Source organism: Sander vitreus, chromosome 3 (assembly GCF_031162955.1).
Source record: "Sander vitreus isolate 19-12246 chromosome 3, sanVit1, whole genome shotgun sequence".
NCBI lineage: Eukaryota > Metazoa > Chordata > Actinopteri > Perciformes > Percidae > Sander > Sander vitreus.
In genome coordinates, this window is record NC_135857.1 from 35,529,293 (window position 1) to 35,551,446 (window position 22,154).

At 43.1% G+C, this 22,154-nt stretch overlaps 1 protein-coding gene across 1 annotated transcript; it reads right to left on the minus strand.

Annotated features, from left to right (window-relative positions):
- Nucleotides 1-918: 918 nt before the first annotated feature.
- ostn (osteocrin) lies at nt 919-6,064 on the minus strand. Its single transcript, XM_078247197.1, has 3 exons — nt 5,975-6,064; nt 4,626-4,855; nt 919-1,006 (listed from the first exon to the last, which is right to left on the minus strand). Exons 1-3 carry the CDS (start codon nt 6,062-6,064, stop codon nt 919-921), a joined length of 408 nt encoding a protein of 135 aa, XP_078103323.1.
- Between the last annotated feature and the right edge of the window lie 16,090 nt (nt 6,065-22,154).

Sequence of the window (22,154 nt, forward strand, 5' to 3'; positions counted from 1 at the left end):
AGGTGACACCCTGAAAACACTGCAAGTAAGTTGCACCCTAACTGTTCCGGTGCGAAAGGGAGTTTTCTCAAAGGAAAAGGAATTCTGTTGAAGTGAATGAACTGGGATTTGGTTTTCTCAGGTAAAACTACATTTTAAAATGAAGTTCCGAGTTACAATTGACGCAGAAGACTCACTCGGCTTTACTGATCCATTAAAATGAGTTTATTTTCACTTCCAAACGTCCTAAAATGCGCCAGGGTTTCACTTTGACACACCAGACGTGGAAGAAGTACTCGGATTATTCTGTTATTCAGGAGGTATTCACTGAATTTGACAAAAAGTGTATTAGATTAACATCACGTACTATACCTTTAAGGAGGAAACACACTCTTCTTTCTAATCTTAACATGTCATTTTGGTGCCTAAACGCAGTCAGAGGCGCGTGACGCTCACTTTTTGTGGGTTAAACTCAACTGTAACGGCCTCTGAAATGACCGTCCCCTCACTGTGCTCAGTCACCTAACTGTCATGTGACTGGTTGTCATGTGACCTACCGGCGGTCACCTTAATTTCTTGGACAACATACCAATTGTTGCGCAAGTTTTTGTACCATATCTTACGAACCCTTTCATGATAATGCGTTGTAAATTTGCCAAGCAGCACCTGAATGCACCATCATTAAACATTCATTGCTGTGTGTGTGGGGGTGGGGGGTGTCCAGGTGACGTGCAGGTGGATGATTGACAGGTGGTGGGCGTGGCAGTTGGTGATTGGCTGTGTTTCATGCATCTGTTGTGATTCCTCTGCAGAGAGAGAAAGACGTCAAAGGACCATTCTGGTGCTTTTGATGAACGTGAACAGACTGCAGAGGCGTACCTGTCCAGAGGAGGGCGCTGTGGAGGCGGAGGTGGGCTGTCAGAGGCAGGGGGGCGTGGCCTATCCTTGACTCATTGGCAGACGACTCATTCCGATCCTGTCGATGGGAGGCGGATTGACTCGTCGCCGTGGCAACTCCACTACCTTACTGTAAACACAAACGGGTAAACGACAGTGCTGGAGTCAAAGCGATTCATTTGATACAAATATACTTTATTCATATTTTATGTTTAGACATGTTGTATGTTACATTTGAGCACAATATACGACTATTAGAACAATAAACGTCAAAAAATCAAAATATATCACAATATTCATAGCAGAATATGTCGGGAAAAGTCATGAAAGTCAAAGTATAGTATATCGGAGAAAGTCATAAAAATGTCATAACATAGTATGTTGAAAAAAGTCATAGTATAGCACGTTGTCAAAGTCATAAAATGTCATAGTATACTGAAAAAAGTCTTCAAAATGTCATAACATAGTATGTTGAAAAAAGTCATAGTATAGCATGTTGTACAAGTCATAGTATACTGAAAAAAGTCTTCAAAATGTCATAACATAGTATGTTGAAAAAAGTCATAGTATAGCACGTTGTAAAAGTCATAAAATGTCATAGTATACTGAAAAAAGTCTTAAAAATGTCATAACATAGTATGTTGAAAAACGTCTTAAAAAAGTCATAGTATAGCATGTTGTACAAGTCATAGTATACTGAAAAAAGTCTTAAAAATGTCATAACATAGTATGTTGAAAAAAGTCTTAAAAAAGTCATAGTATAGCATGTTGTACAAGTCATAGTATACTGAAAAAAGTCTTAAAAATGTCATAACATAGTATGTTGAAAAAAGTCATAGTATAGCACGTTGTACAAGTCATAGTATACTGAAAAAAGTCTTCAAAATGTCATAACATAGTATGTTGAAAAAACGTCATAGTATAGCACGTTGTAAAAAGTCATAAAAGTCATAGTATACTGAAAAAAAAGTCTTAAAAATGTCATAACATAGTATGTTGAAAAAAGTCATAGTATAGCACGTTGTACAAGTCATAGTATACTGAAAAAAGTCTTCAAAATGTCATAACATAGTATGTTGAAAAAAGTCATAGTATAGCACGTTGTACAAGTCATAGTATACTGAAAAAAGTCTTCAAAATGTCATAACATAGTATGTTGAAAAACGTCTTAAAAAAGTCATAGTATAGCATGTTGTACAAGTCATAGTATACTGAAAAAAGTCTTCAAAATGTCATAACATAGTATGTTGAAAAAAGTCATAGTATAGCACGTTGTCAAAGTCATAAAATGTCATAGTATACTGAAAAAAGTCTTAAAAATGTCATAACATAGTATGTTGAAAAAAGTCATAGTATAGCATGTTGTACAAGTCATAGTATACTGAAAAAAGTCTTCAAAATGTCATAACATAGTATGTTGAAAAACGTCTTAAAAAAGTCATAGTATAGCATGTTGTACAAGTCATAGTATACTGAAAAAAGTCTTAAAAATGTCATAACATAGTATGTTGAAAAAAGTCATAGTATAGCATGTTGTACAAGTCATAGTATACTGAAAAAAGTCTTCAAAATGTCATAACATAGTATGTTGAAAAAAGTCATAGTATAGCACGTTGTAAAAGTCATAAAATGTCATAGTATACTGAAAAAAAGTCTTAAAAATGTCATAACATAGTATGTTGAAAAAAGTCAAAAAAAGTCATAGTATAGCATGTTGTACAAAGTCATAGTATACTGAAAAAAGTCTTAAAAATGTCATAACATAGTATGTTGAAAAAAGTCATAGTATAGCATGTTGTACAAGTCATAGTATACTGAAAAAAGTCTTAAAAATGTCATAACATAGTATGTTGAAAAACGTCTTAAAAAAGTCATAGTATAGCATGTTGTACAAGTCATAGTATACTGAAAAAAGTCTTAAAAATGTCATAACATAGTATGTTGAAAAAAGTCATAGTATAGCATGTTGTAAAAGTCATAAAAATGTCATAGTATACTGAAAAAAGTCTTAAAAATGTCATAACATAGTATGTTGAAAAAAGTCATAGTATAGCATGTTGTACAAGTCATAGTATACTGAAAAAAGTCTTAAAAATGTCATAACATAGTATGTTGAAAAAAGTCATAGTATAGCATGTTGTACAAGTCATAGTATACTGAAAAAAGTCTTAAAAATGTCATAACATAGTATGTTGAAAAAAAGTCATAGTATAGCACGTTGTCAAAGTCATAAAATGTCATAGTATACTGAAAAAAGTCTTAAAAATGTCATAACATAGTATGTTGAAAAAAGTCATAGTATAGCATGTTGTACAAGTCATAGTATACTGAAAAAAGTCTTAAAAATGTAATCGTACAGTAGAGGTGTGAGTCTTCACTGAGTACGATTATCATGTCTTTTACGTCATGTTTCTATTACAGCCATATAGGATATGTAATTCACAGCTGTTCAAGCTTCAGAAACCAAACCTTCTGCGGTGCTGTAGTACTAAATGAACTGGATACATAAACCTACAGCGCTGAGCACACGGCACTACCTGAACGTGCAAAACATACCAGAATATGTCAACAGAAATGTTGTCAGGCCCGCATTATATTATAAACAGAAATAATCCATTACGGCCCGGCCGGCTATCGACGTCCACGTCCACGATTCCATGCGTTGATTATTTGATTCATTTCAACACCTCTATCGTACAGTATGTCGCAAAAAGTCATAAAAATGTCTGTTACACAGTACGGTAGAGCATGTCTGGTGTAGTATCAGTGTCATATCATGTCTATTTATTTGTGAGCGTGCTGTAATCTGCCCTGTGCGTGTGCTGTGGACCTTTTCTCTCTCTTTCTGCTTCAGTGCCTGCGTGTGATTGGCTGCAGGTGAACTTGGCCGTCTTCTCCTCTCTCCTCTTCCAGCCAGAACGCCAGCACGGATGTTTTTTGTGTGAAATGTAGTAGATTTGCTGTTATGAAACAATCCAATCACAATGGTTTTGTGGTTTGTATCCTATCATCTACTCTGTGAGTTGCACAGGTTTGCACACATACGGTTTAATTAGACACACAAGGATATGTACAACTTCTACGAACAAGACACAGTTCTTGGAAAATGATGTAAAATAATTACTCGGTGCAATAATGTATCAATTGCATGTGCAATATTTGTTATTTATTCACTGTTGCTACTTATTTTCACACTGTACTTTATGTTCATTTATGTTCACATTGCACTACAACAGCATTTGTACAATCCATTGTTGTAGCAACAATATTTTTTGACCTTATCTCACTTGACGTCTACTTTATTTCATTTATGTTTCCGATATCAATACGTTGAGCAGTGGAGAGACGTGTTCCCTCTGTGTTTTTAGTTTGATGACCAAAATAAAAGTCTGCCAGTTTTTTGGAGCACACCTTCCTGCCAGCGTGATGTTTTGTATTCCTCATGTTTCACTGAGCTACCTTGCACCTCACAAGCTATCTTAAATATAAAAAAGTCATAAAAAAGTAGTATAGTATAGTATGTCAACAAAAGTCTTAGAAAAATCACAAAAAAATGATCGTATAGTATGTAAAATAAAGTCATAGTATAGTACGTCGAAAAAAGTCATAAAATGTCATAGTATAGTATATACAAAAAAGTATAAAAAGTCATAGTATAGTATATACAAAAAAGTATAAAAAGTCATAGTATAGTATTAACTTATTAACTTCCTGGAGAGCTGAATATGAGAGACAGCCGGCCGTCCTACCTCTGCTTGGATGTTCCCTGTTTGGTCTCCATGGAGCTGACCGACAGGCGGTCCAGCGGGGCATTGTTGCCGGGGAAACTCCTCTTCCTCTTTGGCTCCATGACATCATTCTCCATCCTCACCAGGTCGTCCAATCGGAGCAGCTTCGCCGTCAGCTCCTCCCCTGCCTTCACCGCTCCGGGACAAGGCCGAAGAGCCGCCGCGGCCCTCGAGGCGGTTCGGTCTACACGCTGGAACAAAAGCACAGGATGGGATGGAGATATGAACTAAAATGTATTGTGTCTTCTCTCCCGAGCTTTGCAAAAACAGAAAATTATGGAAAGTATCCCTACAGAGATTAAGACCTTGATGTTTACCCAGAAACAGCTCTGAGGTCGCTAGCGCTAAACTCACCAGACTCCATTTAAAAAAGCAATACTTTTAGAGTATATTGAGCCAGCATATTTTCACATGTAAATCGATAAACTATGTGTTTATGTCAACCACAACTAGAGTTGTGATTGTTGGAAAAGTGGAAGAACGAACCAACACGGCTTTTCATAGTTCTATTTTGTTTCAGTCGACTTTGAATGAAGTGTATTTAACGACGCTAAAATGACTGTTTATTTACATGGAGTCTGGTGGGTTTAGCGAACGACATTTAGTGGATGTTTTAATGTTTAAAAGAAAGAGAAAAATACAAATTCCAGACAAATGGGTCTACAGATAGTAAACAAGGAAGATAATACAAAAATATCACACATAACAGAGTATTTCTACACAGTGGCATTGCTACTTTTACTTAATAAGTAAAGTATCTGAGTACTTCCTCCAGGTCTGTGTGAAACGACCTGGCCTGCTCCTCCGTATTTTATTTTCCATAAGGGAGTCTCCCCATAGAAAACACTGCCCTGGGCAGAGCCGGGCCGCCCTGGGCAGAGCCGGGTGTTTTCACACGTCAGGACTCCACGCTGCGACCCCCGCTCTTACATCACCGCCCTGACAGCGAAGCACTTTCTGACTTCCTGTCGGCCCTGCTGCCTCTGATGAGTCACACGGTCAGATATCATCCAGACTAAACAAAAAACACCTTCAGGTCCGTCTTCAGGGCCGCTTACATCACCTGATATCGGCACGGGGGCCCTCCGAGGGAGGGGCCGTTTGCTTTGGCCCTCGGGTTGATTTGATAGGACACAATCTGATCTGCTGCTTCACCCTCTCATCCAGGAGTTCACCTGCAAGCACTTTCTCATGCGTGCAAGGGCGTAGCTTTGGGATGTCTGTGTGTGTGTGTGTGTGTGTGTCTGTGTGTGTGTGTGTGTGTGTGTGTGTGTGTGCGTGCGTGCGTGCATGCGTGTGTGTGTTCTGACCGGGTGTTGGACTCTGAAGCCGTCGACGCTGCAGTGGAGCAGCGTGATGAACATGAGGCAGGAAAACAGCAAACAGCCACAGAACTGCATCTGCAACCAACAAACATTTGTTTTCAGTCTCCTCATTCATAAAATATAAAGAGTTTACTGTGTGACCAACAGGCCCAAACGGGATCTACGGTCGCAGACGCAGGATTCTGCAAAAATGTTTACATTTTCTTTTGCGCAATGCATCGTGGGTACAATAGTCCATCAACATCACACTTTAAAATCTGACTTTGTTAGTCTGAATATGAACTCTTTTTAGTTTAATTTGTCTCTTTACACTGCAGACCACACACACACACATACACACACACACACACACACACACACACACACACACACACACACACACACACAGCTGAACACTTTTAGCTCAGCTGACGGCTGAAGTGTATTGTCCAGCAACATCGGCTAATTTTAGCATTTTCCATCCCTGAGAATAAATGTCTTTTGACCGTCACATGCACGCTCACTGACGTGCACGCACCTGCATTCCCCCACCCCAACACAGACACGCACACACACACACACACACACACACACACACACACACACACACACACAGAAACACTGCTGTCAACGTCACACACATTCTTGATGATGCACAAACGTTTGTATATGGAATCAAGCATTCCCACCACTGCTGACGTTTACTGGCGCTCTCATTCATGAATGTGTTGGGAAATAAAACACACACACACACACACACACACACACACACACACACACACACACACACACACACACACAGCAGATTCTTCCATTCAAGAGAATGCCCCGTGTATCCCCCCCGTCCCTGGAGCATCAGACTGAAGACCTTCATGAACGCAACATTTCTACACTTTATTCCACACTGTGCTGCAAACTGTTCATGTGGAGATTTAAAAAAAAATGTTTTTCTCTGCAAAAATGTATCTGACATAAGGGAAAGGGTATCAACCCTTTAATGCATGTTTACATAATGAAGACTTTAATGTATTTAACTAAAAAAGCCTCTGATTGGTTCACAAGGCTGCAGCAAAAGCACAACAAACATAAGACAGATGACACACAATATGCCACAAATCAGTATTTAAAAGATGTCATGCAAAAGATCATATAATATATCCAATAGTTCAGCCTAGAGACAACCTCAATAGCACTTTAAAAGAACCCAAGAGCTGTCTGACACATACAAAATAAATAATACCTAATGTGAAACCATAATTTAATACTCGCACGAGCGAAATAGAAAAAGAAAAAGCCGTTTCTGCAGACAGCAGCTTAAAGTGACTCACACAGAAGAACAACTACAGCGTGAAATACCAGATTACTTTGGAAAAAGTAATAAAGAAGTGCTAATTGCCTGAGAAAATTGAAATCTGCATTAAATGTGTGACGCATATACACATATTTTGCAATGTAACACCTGCAGGAGTGTGAACCTGTGCACACCTGCATCTCACACACACACACACACACACACACACACACACACACACACACACACACATGCACACACACTCTGTGTCCGTACCTTCAGTCTCTCTGAGTGTGTGTGTGTCCTGCTGCGTCGTCTCTTCTCTGTGTTTCTGAGTCTTGTTGTGGCTTCACGTCAGGTTTTATAGCAGCTGCCCGGGAATCTCCTGGCCAATCGGCAGCCTCCGCTCCGGTCACATCACTTCCTGTGCTTCCCTACTTTTTTCCACAGTAGGTTCTGTGACATTTCATCACGAGGACCATTACCTGTTAATGAAACCTCCCGGGAGCAATCACAGCTCTCCTCCTCCTCCTCAAACCTCTCTCTCCTTCCTAACCTCCTAACAGCTCTCCTTTCTCTTCTCTCAATCTTTAAAATAAACACGTTCATCCCTTCCACACCGAGTCCTGGAGGGTCAAACTGCGACGGTGCTTTATAGTTTGATTCCTACCAAGATTGTGTTAAAACTTCATCCTGAACTGCTGCTCAGATCAGGATCTAATGATTCTTTATAGCAGATGATTCGGCTGAAGCAAAATATTGTAAAAACAGCTAACATGAACACCACGTTTGGCCTGAAGAATGATCTCAAGTTGAAGGCCGTCCATATCAAGAGCAATAACTATACAGATATAGTTTTCAAAAACTCCAGAGGATGGCGTGAGGAACTCTTACTATGACGAGGCGAGCGGTTATCGTTGGGAGAACTTTCAGAGTAGTGTTGTTGCATTGTTGCAGGGCTGGCTACACCACAGATGCATTCTGGGATAGGAGAAAATAACTTTCTGGGTTGTTTTGCATTTCTTTAAACCAATCCCAACGGTCTTGGGCGGCGCTAAGCGACGGTGGCTCTGCTAAATAGTCTCTGGAAGGAAGTTGTTTTGGTGGAACATTTGCAATCTGCAAAAGAAAACTCCACATACAATATTAAATGAAGTGAACTGTTGACACGATACAGCAACGTGAGCTATTTACATTAGCTGATACCTCATTATCTCTCACCAGAGTATCTCCGTGTGTACTTCGTCCACAGCAATCCCACCAATCAGTCCCAAAATGTCCCAGTTAGAGAGGAAATGCCCTAAACATATTCTAAACATGCAGGCCTGCCTTGTTGCACCGTCCTAATTCTCTTCTAAACTTGACATTTTCAGCGTGTAGCTCGCTAGCTCGAAGCTTGGTTGTTTCCTGAAATGAATGGAGTGCTGCAATGGATGGCGAAGGACATCCAGCGATTATCTGGTAAATGGGCTGCCGTTCATCCAGACTACGTACAGGACAACACAGATAGGACGCTCGTAACGGTAAGCACGTCCTCCCCCGCCACTCAGGGGGATTCAAACCAGCAACCTCGGGGGCCACAGTCCCTCTCCTGCAGCCGCCACATTTTCTTCAAAACTTGACATTTTCAGCGTGTAGCTCGCTAGCTTTGAGTTTGTTGATGTTTCCCCCGAAGAGAGCGGAGTTTGAGAACACACAGAGAGAGGAAGGGGAGGGACATCCAGTGCACGGTGTCAGGCAATGATCCTGGAAATGAACTTCCGTTGATCCAGACTACTTTCAGAGTGATTGGATGAAAAATAGAAACACCGACAGCCAATTAAAATCCAAATCCAAATGTACAGGGCGTCACGTTCAACGTTGTAGATAACGCTGCAGAGAGATTCACCATTGAGGTTTAAAAAAACAAAGCAAACCCGCGGAGACAATTATGAATAGCTAACACTAGCTGGATCATGACACACAACTATGAAAACACACCAAAAACTGACACAAATACTCAAGGTTCCACCAATCAGCACATAAGAGAGAGATAAATGTAAATAAGTGAAACAAAATCAAGATTAAAGCAGGTTTAAAACCAAACTAAATAACAATACCTGTGTCATATATGTGCAAATATCGCTACAGCTTGTTTAGCTCAGTGAATAAAACATATTTTGTACCACTTTGTTCTGCACCTTGGGACATAAAACCTCCTTTAAGAAGCTTGAAATCACTGTCTCGATTGCGTCGAAGTCTGTTCCCTGGTCAAATAGTAGTTCCCCTCTTGTTAAAAGGATGTTTAGTAAATGTACTTCTCAGTTCGGTTTGTCCCAAACTCGAGCTGATGGCCTCCTTCAGTTTGTAGACCGGAAGATTTGTTCTCCTTCTTTGTGTTGTCGTTGCTAGGGGAGACAACCCCCCCCCCCTCCCCCCTCATGGTCGGCAGCGTCCCCCCCCCTCTGGGGACCGGACGACCTCCGTTCCATCCATCCCTCCATTTATTCCCACTTTCTCTCCATTCACTCCGGACGGAGGATTGGGTCATTGAGAAAACACACCTGGCTTAATAACAGTAATGACGCTGCAGTTAACACGCTAATAATGACGGAAACCCCCCCCTCCCCCCTCCGTCCGCTCGCCCTTTAATTAGTGACGACCTTCCGTGCTCCAGGTGATGTCATGTTACCCCTCTGACCAACCCCCCCTCCTCCCTCCGTCCCTATTGACATGGAAACAGAGCACATGGGTTTAAATACAGGCTAAAAGGGTTCAAGAGGAATCCCGGCAGAAAGATGGACAGACAGCGTCGGCTCAGCGTTGTCGTTCCCCTTCAGACAAACATGAAACTGTAACAGTCGTGTCTCTTTGAGCACTCTGAACACGCTGAAATGTGAAGCTAGGGCTACAACTAACGATTATTCTAAATATCGATTAACGTGTGGATTATTTTCTGGATGAATGGATCAGTTGTTTGGTCTCTAAAATGTGGATCAGACTTTTCCAAAAAAGCCCAGAATGTCTTGTTTTGTCCACAACTCAGAGATATTCAGTTTCCTGTCCCAGAGGAGAGAAGAAACTAGAAACATATTCACATTTAACGAGCTAGAATCAGAGGATTTCTTTACTTTATCTTAAAAAATGACTCAACGTGATTATAAAATAGTTGCCGATTAATTTAAGTCATGTCTTGAAGTTGCCCTTTGTCTTTTTTGTGAAATGTTGTCATTACTAGCGATGTAATTCTTGAGTTGTGGCCCAAAATGTGTTTTTTTTTTTTAGGTGACAGTCACAAATCTGATCAGTTCATCCTCGAGTCTGTGTCATTTGTCCAAAATTTGTGCAAAAACCTCCAGGGGGTCCTGAGATATCGTGTTTACATGAATGGGACAAATTGACAGAAAATAATGTGTATAATGTTTGTCTACACTGTGAAGGGATGATGGGGGTTACAACCCCCCAAATAATAAAAACTGGCCAGTGCAACCCCCTTAAATATCTAATAATAAGTTCCTTTACAAATCCTTTATAAATAAAGACATTTGCACCATAACTTAATGCCGAAAAGTCACATGTTGGATGCAGGAAATGAAGTGTTTGATTTGCTCAAAATTTCATATTTGCTCAAAAGTGGAGATCTCACACCCCCCCCCCCCTTGGATTCGGATCTGCTCCAAAATGTCTTTTGTGGCCAATGCTACAACCTCCCATCAAGTTTCATTGAAATCAGGCCAGAGGTTTTTCTGTAATCCTGCTGAGAGACAAACAAACAACAATGAACTGAAATATAAACTGAAATATCTACAGAACCGAGCATTACTCAGTCACTGGATTATAATGATCCATCAGTCAGTCACTCGTCCATTTCCACGACATTCCACTTCCGGGATTGTTCCGGTGCCACAGGAAGTTTCGACCGGATGTCCATTACCTTTATTTGTGAGGACTATGGTTAACTGCTCCTCAGATCTCTGCAGGGTAAATCCAGACAGCTAGCTAGACTATCTCTCCAATCTGAGGTTTTTGTTGCACGACTAAAACAACTTTTGAACGTACACACGTTCCACCAAAACCAGTTCCTTCCTGAGACTATTTAGCAGAGGCACCGTGGCTCCGTGCGGAGCTTAGCCCCGCCCAAGACGATTGTGATTGGTTTAAAGAAATGCCAATAAACCAGAGCAGGTTGTTCTCCCATCCAGGAATGCTGTGTGGACTAGCCAGACCCTCCTCCGCAGCTCTGTGGAGGAAGGTCTGGCGATGCGAGATGACTCAGTCCCTTGATCACAGTTATCGATATCAAATTGAAAACCAAAACATTACAGCTTTGTTGTCATTCACAAGCTTTGCTGTTATTGGACAGTCAAACTCTCCGGGAAATTTTGAAGCCGTGTCGAATGTCTTCACACAAAATTAAAAAACTTTCGTTTGTACGTTGTAACTTTACCTTGTACTTTCTGAACTATCCTAATTTATTCATCCAAGTATTTTTCCATCGTTGTTTCTTTTCTGTGTTGTTTTGTTTTTGTCTTTGTAATTTGATCTCAATGTCATTGTAAATGAGTGCCGCCCCTCAATGAGCCCTCGAGTAAAAATAAAGGTTAAATGAATGAATGTCAGTGAATCAGTTCTGCTCTGTAGCTGGACACCGTTAGCGCCGAGTGTCTCTGAGGTTTGACTTGGCTACTGTGGCTGGACAGGAGTCAGAGGAGGTTAATGCCACAGTTTAAACTCACATAACCTAATATGTAAGGTGAGAAATAAATGAGAGCTACAGGTGAGTCATGGCTTTGGCTCTTCGTTTTGTTGGACCAGCGTTCTCTTTGACATCTCTGTGGCAACGGGGACAAAACAATCGCCCAAAGCAGTGGCCATGGAGAGGCCTTGTTGAGCAAACATGGCTGACAAAACGCTCAGTCACAACCAAGGTTCAATCCCTCGAATGGCCTCTTGTGAAGATGATCAGTTACATCTGGGGAACACTTATTTAAGTGTTAAAAACGGGATTCCATCCATAGCTTTACCAACAATTACAGGATCATTTTGAAGAGATTCACCGTTGATATTCATGTTGCCTTAGGGATTAACTCAGTGGTGTAGTCTAATGTATTGTAGTGGGTATACTGTACTGTATATGTGGGCATTTCATAGTGGGGGGTCTGGGTGTCCTCCCCCAGGGAAGTTTTAAGCATCAACGACTTCATTTCCTGTATTCTGACACACTTTTATGCACTGGAAATACCTTTATTAAGCCTATGTGAAGAAGAAAAACACAGATGACAATTCAAAATATATCAAAATTACAATGCAAAGTATGTTGTTACATGTCAATGGGCATTTTTAAGTGGGTATGTGGAAATCCTGGAGCATTCTTAGTGGGTATACTGCGTATACCTGCGTATCACGTAGACTACACCACTGGAATAACTTGACAACCCAAAGTCCTGCTGCCAATGCTGGCCCAAACCTCTCCATACAGACCAACCATCGAGCACCAAAGCTGGTTACCAATTGCCAACCAGACCCACAATTAAATCTAACTGTTCTGCTCCACAGAGGAAAGAAATCTCTATTTATAACTTGAAGGGCACTCGGAGAGCCCAGAGCTCCGCCAAGGCCAGGCCCTATCTTAATTATCTTAATCTATATTAACAAACAAAAGGGAATTTGTTTATCTGCCCCCTGATTCGGATCCTCTCCAAAATATACAACGCATTCTCATGAACAGGTTTGTATGATATCGTACGAAAACTTATGCACAACAAGTCGTACGATATCCAAGAAATCTGGGCGACCTCCGGCTGGTCACATGACAGTTATGTTTAAATTTTGTCGACAAAAGGTTATGGGGAGCCGCGTACAGAGCACCATGAGCTGTGGGTCGTTCCAGGGGCTGTTGGTAGTTAAGTTTACAAAGCCGACAAAAGTTGATCGTCATCCGGCAACGATAATAGGTTTAGGCAGTAAAATGACTAGTTGTGATAAAAAGAAAAGATAAAACACTCCTGGGACATGAACACCTGTTTCCTGGGTGAAAGTCTCGTGTTTTCTCCTTAACTTCTTCAGGACATGAACACCTGTTTCTTGGGTGAAAGTCTCGTGTTTTTCTCCTTAACTTCTTCAGGACATGAACACCTGTTTCCTGGGTGAAAGTCTCGTGTTTTCTCCTTAACTTCTTCAGGACATGAACACCTGTTTCCCGGGTGAAAGTCTCGTGTTTTCTCCTTAACTTCTTCAGGACATGAACACCTGTTTCCTGGGTGAAAGTCTCGTGTTTTCTCCTTAACTTCTTCAGGACATGAACACCTGTTTCTTGGGTGAAAGTCTCGTGTTTTCTCCTTAACTTCTTCCAGGCTATGAACTCTGCTCCACCTCTTGAAAGCCCTGTGTTTTTAGGAACCAAACATCCCCCCCGACCTCCTCCCTACGAGGATCTTCACGCTGTTATACAGCAGCAGTCAACGTGCTGCTGACCATAATAAATATGTGGAATACATAGCAATTACAGAGCTTTACTTTTCAGAGATATATGTATGGATGCTTCATGAGAACAGCATAAAATGTAGTGGGTTATTCCTTGGCCCATGCTACACTCTTCCACCAAGTTTCATGAAAATCGAGATGGTAGGTTCTTTGTAATCCTGCTCACAAACAACCACTGAAACGAAAACAAAATCTCCTTGGAGGTAATAATTCCGATTACAGCCGAATTTACAGCCGATGATTTAATTAAACAATTGTTATAAATAACCAGAATTCTGCCGAGTTGTTGTAATGACGAACTGCTGAAAAGGAGTTTGCCAAAGTGGTAAAAGAAAATGATAAAGCTGTGAGACGTGGTGAAGTTAGATGTTAATCTCCGGAGACATTTGAACGAATTGACTTTTCAATTTTGGACCAAACATTTTGAAAATAACACACAACTCTGGTTTCACAGGTCTGGATGGAGTCTTCCACACAGCAACACACTTTAAGTGATGGCCATAACAGATCCTTATTAAATAAAGAAGACGTCAGTTCTCAGAGAGGGAAAAGAAAATGTTGCTCATCGGTTTCCCTGCAGGATTTGACCCATAAGCCCTCCGGTCCGGGCTCTGTCAGTCCTCCGTCCTGCTGACTCTGCAGCCATGCTGTAAAGATCCCACCTGATGATTCTCAGCGGTCAGATGACTCACATCTTGTGAGCGAAGCTTTCTCTTCGGCCAAATCAAGCCTGCAGGATTCCCCCTGGACATCTCCCACCGTCCTCCGTCTCTTGCCTCCAGCTTTCCCCAACATCTCTGTTTACTCTGAGATTTAACTCTCTGTGTTTCAGACCCGACCGGCCGACACGATGCCTCGCTGGACGGTTTTGATTTAGGGCCCTTTCAGATCACACAATATGATCCGGCGTTTCGCCGCAGGGTTGTGCGTTGGGGGGGAGAGTGTGTCATTGAAATGGCTCATTTGTGTGACATCCTGTTGTGTTCTTTAACCCCCCCCCAACAAAGCACAAGTAGACTTGTTGCTGCTTTCCGTTCCACAAACTCCTGGGCAGTTCAGAGCTTGTGTTTGGTGTTTTAAAACTTTCTCGTGGCAGAGATAGAGGCAGTGATGTTTCCTGTTTCCTGTACGGGACTCTCACACCGCCTCAAAAGTCAAGTCGGATCCACGCTCACATGACTGGCTGCTGCAGTGGGACACAGGGTTGCGTTTCTCCAAAAGGTGAATCCATGTCAACTTTTCAACGTTTTTTTTTAGGCTGCCCTTAAAGGTGCAGTAGGTAAGCCTTATGAAACTAACTTTCTGTCATATTTGCTGAAACTGACCCTATGTTCCAGTAGAACTACATGAAAGCAGGTCATTAAAAATAAATCCGGCTCCTCTGGCACCACCACATTTGCAAAAATCCACAGCTACCTGTTCAAATGCACCAATCAGGGCCGGGGGGGAGGGGGGTGTCTAACTGTGTGTCAATCACTGCTCATGCACACGCATTCATTCTCCCTTGTGGGGGGAGGGGCTTAGGAGACCGTTTTGGGCTTTAGCGGAAAGGGGGGAGGGACTGAGAAGTTGTCAATGTTCAAATTTTTTGGCTAAATCCTGGATCTTCCCAATCCTACCTACAGCACCTTTAACACACTACCCCTATTTAAAATGAATGGAATGACCTGCGTTTTTCACCAAACGGTCCGAGGACCGCTGTAGTCTATGTAAAGGCAGCCTTAATCTCTCGTAGACTAAATAAACTCTAAAAACCTGCTGTAAACTCTTGCTCAGCACCAAGCAGCAAACGTAATAAAAGTCGGTTTTCTGCCAAGTTGACGCACATTAACTTCCTTTTAGCACGACTCTCTGTGAACGTCTCTTTCTCGACCTGATGCGGCCAACAGACGGAAACAAACACAACGAAGTCTCTGCAGATGGGGGGAGCGCTTGTTTTATGCGTCTGAGATAATGAAAGCTGCAGGATGCTGGATGGGCCGATGGAAAAGGACAGATTAATTTAACATGTACAGCCAGTGGGGGTTATGGTGGTGGTGGTGGTGTTGGTGTGGGGGGGGGGGGGGGGGAGCTCTCCCTCACATTTCCATTTAAATGTTTCAGTCATGACTTTTTCCTGGTTGTGACCGCGAGTCGACCCGTCCCACACACCAACACAACCCACACCTGTGTTATCCATCAGCGTGTTAGAAAGTCGTTGATCAGCTGACTTCTCTATTGGCCGTTGAAACAGGAGACGTCTCTTACGTTCTAAAACCAGCCTCTGGAGACTCCACCAGCTGAGTCGAGCTGAGACGGGCCGGTTAATGCCGCTGAAACGGCGTGATGTGTTCTAAAACAGTTTAATCTCGCTGTGAGTCTCAGGTCTGAACTGGGCTTTAGAGAAGAGAAAACATCAGGAGGTTGTTTGCTCTTTCAGCAGGACTTCAGTGTTGTTTATAGACCGGGCTGGCCTGATGGCGGCCCAAACTTGGACCAGTGATGCTCTGATGTCTGCTGTGGTCTCACATTTGAAACTTTTTACTCTTTTTATCAGTCAGGGGAAACAATCAGCTAATAACGTGTCGACCTCTCGATGTGCTCCAGATGGAGCTGAGTTTATTTCTGCTTTACCAGCTGCTTCACATCGCTTACACTATCCTCATTTTCCACTTAATTACTGTGTGTGCGTGTGTGTGTGTGTGTGTGCGTGAGTGTGAGTGTGAGTGTGTGTGTGTGTGCGCGCGTGTGTGTCAATGAGCCGTGTGATTGGTTCATTACCGAGTAAACAAACACAGAGTAGCAGCCAGCCTATCAGCACAGAGAAAACACATCTCTCTTCCTCTTTCCCAGCATCCCCCGGGAGTCTGTTGGTCCGGGGCGAGCTGATGATCCGAGACTCCAGCTGGAGTTTGGTTTCCTCGGCCCGACCTTTCAAAATGTTCAGGGAGTTGAACCTTTAAACCTGCGGGAACAGAGGCAGAAATCAATTAAAAGGACATCTTGGTATTTTATTTTAAGTGTTTGTTTGCGACGCCCTGACGCTCCACTGGTTTAACAACCTCTCTTTCTTTCAGAGAACACCACACTCAGCCCCGTCACACACCACCTGCAGTTCCCCCGGGAACCACAGTGTGGCAGCACAGCGCAGGATCTCAGAACAGCCGTTCCCATGTTTTCATTCAAAAACGGATGAGATCACATGCAAACATTTTGAGTCTTGGGTTTGAAACTGCTTTAAACTCAAAATAATAGTACAGAGAATAAAATCCATGATATATTCTACAATATAACGTATTAGAATCACACTATTCCCAGTGGTGGAAGAAGTATTCAGATTCTTACTTACTAATACCACACTGTACAAATACTCTGTTCCAAGTAAAAGTCCTGCATTGAAAATGTCACTTAAGAGTGTACTCTCAACCTGTTCTCACTCCGAAAAAAAAGCGCCTTTCAGCGTGTGTGTAGAACGTACCAAGGAGAGCAGCAGCTACACGGGGAAGATTTGAAGATGACGTAGCACTAAGAGCGACTACGGTAGCGAGTAGAGTGAAAGGCCGAAAATCCGCATAGGGAGGTTGGTTGGAGGGGGTGGAGCAGTCAAACAACACAGGACTTTCACCCAGGAGACCGGGGATCGTGTCCCGCGTGTCATGGAAACGTAAGCCCACCCACGACCTTTTCCTAAACCTAACTGCGTCAAAAGTGACGCCAATATTCCCGACCGAGCGCGTTTAGATCTGACGCTAAAGGAGACTTTTAGCATCAATAACAACTACAAAAGGCACCTGACCAAGCGTCCGTATTTTACGAGATGGGAGCGAGAATGTGTTGGTGCTCTGCAAGTTTGATCAAACCAGCCGTCGCTAAAGTTGGAGACAGACGCAGAGCAGAAGTAGTAACGTCATGCGGATGTAGTAAGTAAGTTTAAATGAAACGAGTCCTTCTTCCTGTATTTACTTTCCTGCTCCTGCCCCAGACACATCTATCTATAAATCGATGGTTGGGGCTCTCCAGCCCGTTCTTTTGTTGCGCACATTTCTCCGGCCGTTCTGCACGCTGCTCAACCGGGTTCCCTGCTTCTACCTTCCAAGCCACATCTCCTAAATATACCACTATGTGTGACTGCTCTACGGAAAAAGCGGACAAGTTGAATCTCTATATGAGCCGCTGAAGCGCCCCTGATTGGGGTCAGCCCTATGGTCCCACAGCCCTATGTTCCCACAGCCCTATGGTAACAACAGCCCTATGTTCCCACAGCCCTATGGTAACAACAGCCCTATGGTAACAACAGCCCTATGGTAACAACAGCCCTATGGTCCCACAGCCCTATGGTCCCACAGCCCTATGGTCCCACAGCCCAATGGTCCCACAGCCCAATGATCCCACAGCACAATGTTCCCACAGCCCAATGGTCCCACAGCCCAATGGTCCCACAGCCCAATGGTCCCACAGCCCAATGGTAACAACAGCCCTATGTTCTCACATTTCTAAGATTTTTCTTAAAATTAGGCCCTATGTTCCTACATTTCCCTTCAATTTAAGCCCTATCCTCCCACAACATTTTTTTAGGGTTAGGGTTAGGGTTAGGGTATCTTTTCCTCTGAATTACAAGTACACTGTAAAGCAGTATTATACAGTTAGTTGCATAATAAGAGTTTTTTTGTGATTGTTGCGGGAAAAAATCCATGATTATGTGGCACATTTTCTTAAAAAATGCAGTGAATATGCAGGATATTTATGCAAAACATTTTTCATCTTTCTGCTAAGATATATGTGACTTTTTTGCAACAAAAATGCGGAGATTATGAAATCATGCAAGCCCCGCATATTTTGCGCGGAAATCGGCAACTTATGCGGCGAAAGTGCGGCGTATTTGAAAAAATGTCCCCCGCTTAAATATGAGGACTTTGGCTGATTATGCATTGAATTATGAGATCGCATAATCACTTTTTTCTGGAGGGACTGAATAAGGGCTTTGGGGTCCCTCTGTAAGTTACTTCGGAGTGCAATGGCGCTGGAGAAGGGGTCAGCCCTATGTTCCCACATTTCTGCCCACAGCCCTATGTTCCCACAGCCCTATGGTCCCACAGCCCAGTGGTCCCACAGCCCTATGTCCCCACAGCCCAATGTTTCCACAGTCCTATGTTCCCACAGCCCTATGGTCCCACAGCCCTATGTCCCCACAGCCCTATGTTCCCACAGCCCTATGTCCCCACAGCCCTATGTTCCCACAGCCCTATGGTCCCACAGCCCTATGGTCCCACAGCCCAGTGGTCCCACAGCCCAGTGTTTCCACAGCCCAGTGGTCCCACAGCCCTATGTCCCCACAGCCCTATGTCCCCACAGCCCTATGTCCCCACAGCCCTATGTCCCCACAGCCCTATGGTCCCCACAGCCCTATGGTCCCACAGCCCAGTGGTCCCACAGCCCTATGGTCCCACAGCCCAGTGTTTCCACAGCCCAGTGGTCCCACAGCCCAGTGGTCCCACAGCCCAATGTTTCCACAGCCCAATGTTTCCACAGCCCAGTGGTCCCACAGCCCAGTGGTCCCACAGCCCTATGGTCCCACAGCCCTATGTCCCCACAGCCCTATGTTTCCACAGCCCTATGTTTCCACAGCCCAGTGGTCCCACAGCCCAATGTTCCCACATTTCTAGGACATTTTCAAAATGAGGTCTTGTGTTCCTACATTTCCCTTCAATTTAAGCCCTATCCTCCCACAACATTTTTTAGGGTTAGAGTTAGGGGTTAGGGTTAGGGGGATAACATCTGATACAAATTTATGAAAAAGGAAATGTTATTTTGAGAAAAATCTTAGAAATGTGGGAACACAGGCACGCTCCCATGGAGAAAGCCACAAGCAGCAGTACAGGAAACCAAGTAATCAGCCCAGGCATGTTTTGAACAGGCACTGCACTAGTCTGACCGATGAGCGGAGTGAACGTTCTTGCGTGGTTTGTACTGATGCCATTTGGTACACTTTTTTTTTTTTACGTGAAAAGAAACCATTTGCAAAACTTAACAAATTTAGTTTACAAACTGATTCGGACCACAGCAAACAAACTATAGACGTGAAAACAATACATCCTTAGGTTCACTTTACTGACATTACAATGTTTTAAACTGACGGCGGACACGTTAACAAAAGACTTGTAGAAACAAGCTCTAATGCCCATTAATGCCTTGTCTCTAACTATCAGATGTGCTCATTCTTAAATTAAACTAGATTGTACATGATGTTTTGCTGTTGACTCTGATCGGTGGGAATCAGATCGTTGTCTCCTGGAGGAAATCTGACTTTGGAAACTTTAAACTATCACCTGTGAATGAGGCTAAAGGACCTGACTTTTGGCTTCATGTTGAATAAAGTGCTTCCTGTCTCTCAGAGGTCTTTAAACGGACAAACTGACTTGACTGAAAGCAGTTACTTTCCACATCTTTCATCGCTGAAACACTAACCTGTTTTATCAGACGCCACGTTGAAAACTCCATTATCTCAGTGATAAGCTAACATTAGCGTTTAATCCCTCAAAGAAAGAAACACTACTCTATAATATTTTCGCCTGTATGATAATCTGACGTTGACATGCAGTAGCTGTTACATTCAAAGATCTGACAGTTTAAAAAGGAATGTGAGGTTAAAAGCAAACATAATGCTGTAATGAGCAGGCGGTTGGCGGCGGCTGGCAGGAGATTAAAGGCGGCAGCTCGCCGTGAGCCCACAGCTGTCAGCAGCCTCGAACACATTGACACCCAGCGCAAGTTTGATGGACGGCGGCGTGCTGCAGGCCAACTCCCGCCCCGAGCAGGTTTTTAAAGGTTTCTAACGTTAAACTAAAAACAGGAGTGGAGAGAACAGTGTTGACTGATGACGGTGGGCGTACGCCAGCCCACGCTGCTGGGATTAGAAAGACGACACGGCAGCAAACATTTCGACGATGAGTAGATGTTAAGAAATGTGTAAATTCGGCAAACATGAAACATGAAGAACATGAACATGAAGCGTCTACACCTGCTACCTGCACAGGTACAGCTGTGAAGCTAAACATGAGATCAATTCTGTATTTCTGTCACTATATTGTATCTCAGTATAATAATTTGAACTGACAATTTAAAGGGTTAGGGGTAAAGGCTGATTTATGCTTCGGCGTCGAATCAATGGCGTAGCCCTGTAGCCCCTCTGCGTCGCCGCGAACCCCCCTCCGAGCGGTATTTGGTGTTTTTTGCCCCCAAAGTCGCCTTCCAGGCAGAGCGGCAATGGTTATGTTTAGCGTTAAGGTTAGGGTTAGCTGCCTGGAAGGCGACGTTGGAGGCAAAAAACACCATTGAGCCCTCCGAGCCCTCCGCCGTAGCTCGATGTGCACCTCCGGAATATGTTAACTTTGTGTCGAGGTGACGCAGACAGCAAGGACTGTGATTGGTCAACTGGTCCTGTGTGTTGATAGTCGGTGTTTCCAGCAGCCTACTGTGGGGAGTAGCAACATGCTAGTTCACTGACATCAGCTTCGCAAATAAACTCAGACATATTTTGGTTACAATGACGGGGTTATCCATTTGTAAAGGGTCTATATGTCAGTAACGTTTTGAAATTAGCACTTCGCCAGCAAGCAGTACTTTGTGGGCAGTTGTGCTAAAGTTTGCTTGTGTCACGGTTTCAGCAGGAGGACCCAAATGCAAGACTCTTCCAGGCAGAAGTGCAGACAAACACGCTTTATTTTGACTCTACAACTTACAAACTTACAACTACAAAATGAACAGGACTCTCACAGGACAAACAGAGAGAGACGAACCGACAAAGGACAGAGGAACACAAGGAGTAGAAATACACAGACCAATTAACAGGAAGACAGGGGACTGGACAAGACCATAATTTGGAACAGGTGAGAGCAGAAACGGAGGGAAACTAACAAGACAGGAAGTGCAGACCATATAAGGGGATGGGCGGAGACAAAGACACATGACAGACAGGTAACCACAGAGCACATGGGAAACAGCAACAAGCACAATACACAACAGAATATACAAAATGGCCACCAGAGTGGCACAAAGGTCACAGCAGGACCCTGACAGCTTGCTAACATAACATAAACTGGCTGGCAGACACCTCGCAAATAACCTCAGACTTATCAACCCCTAGAGGTATGGCGGTGAAATGCACCGCCATGCAAAGCAATAGCAAAAGCATTAAACAGCCTTTAGGATTAGGGTTAGGGGTTAGGGTTAGAGGTAAGGGACCCTGAAACCATTGGAACCCACTTATAGAGTCACTTTTTCCTGCATACACTTTAACATAAAGCACATCAAGTTTCCCTGTAATGATGCCTCAGGAGGTGTCCGCCGTGTTACAAAATCTTGCAGGTACAAGGCTCAGCGGCCGCCCTGACCGCCCTAAACACTTTTAAGAATACTGGTATTGGTCTTGAGAAGCTTAAACATACATAACATAAA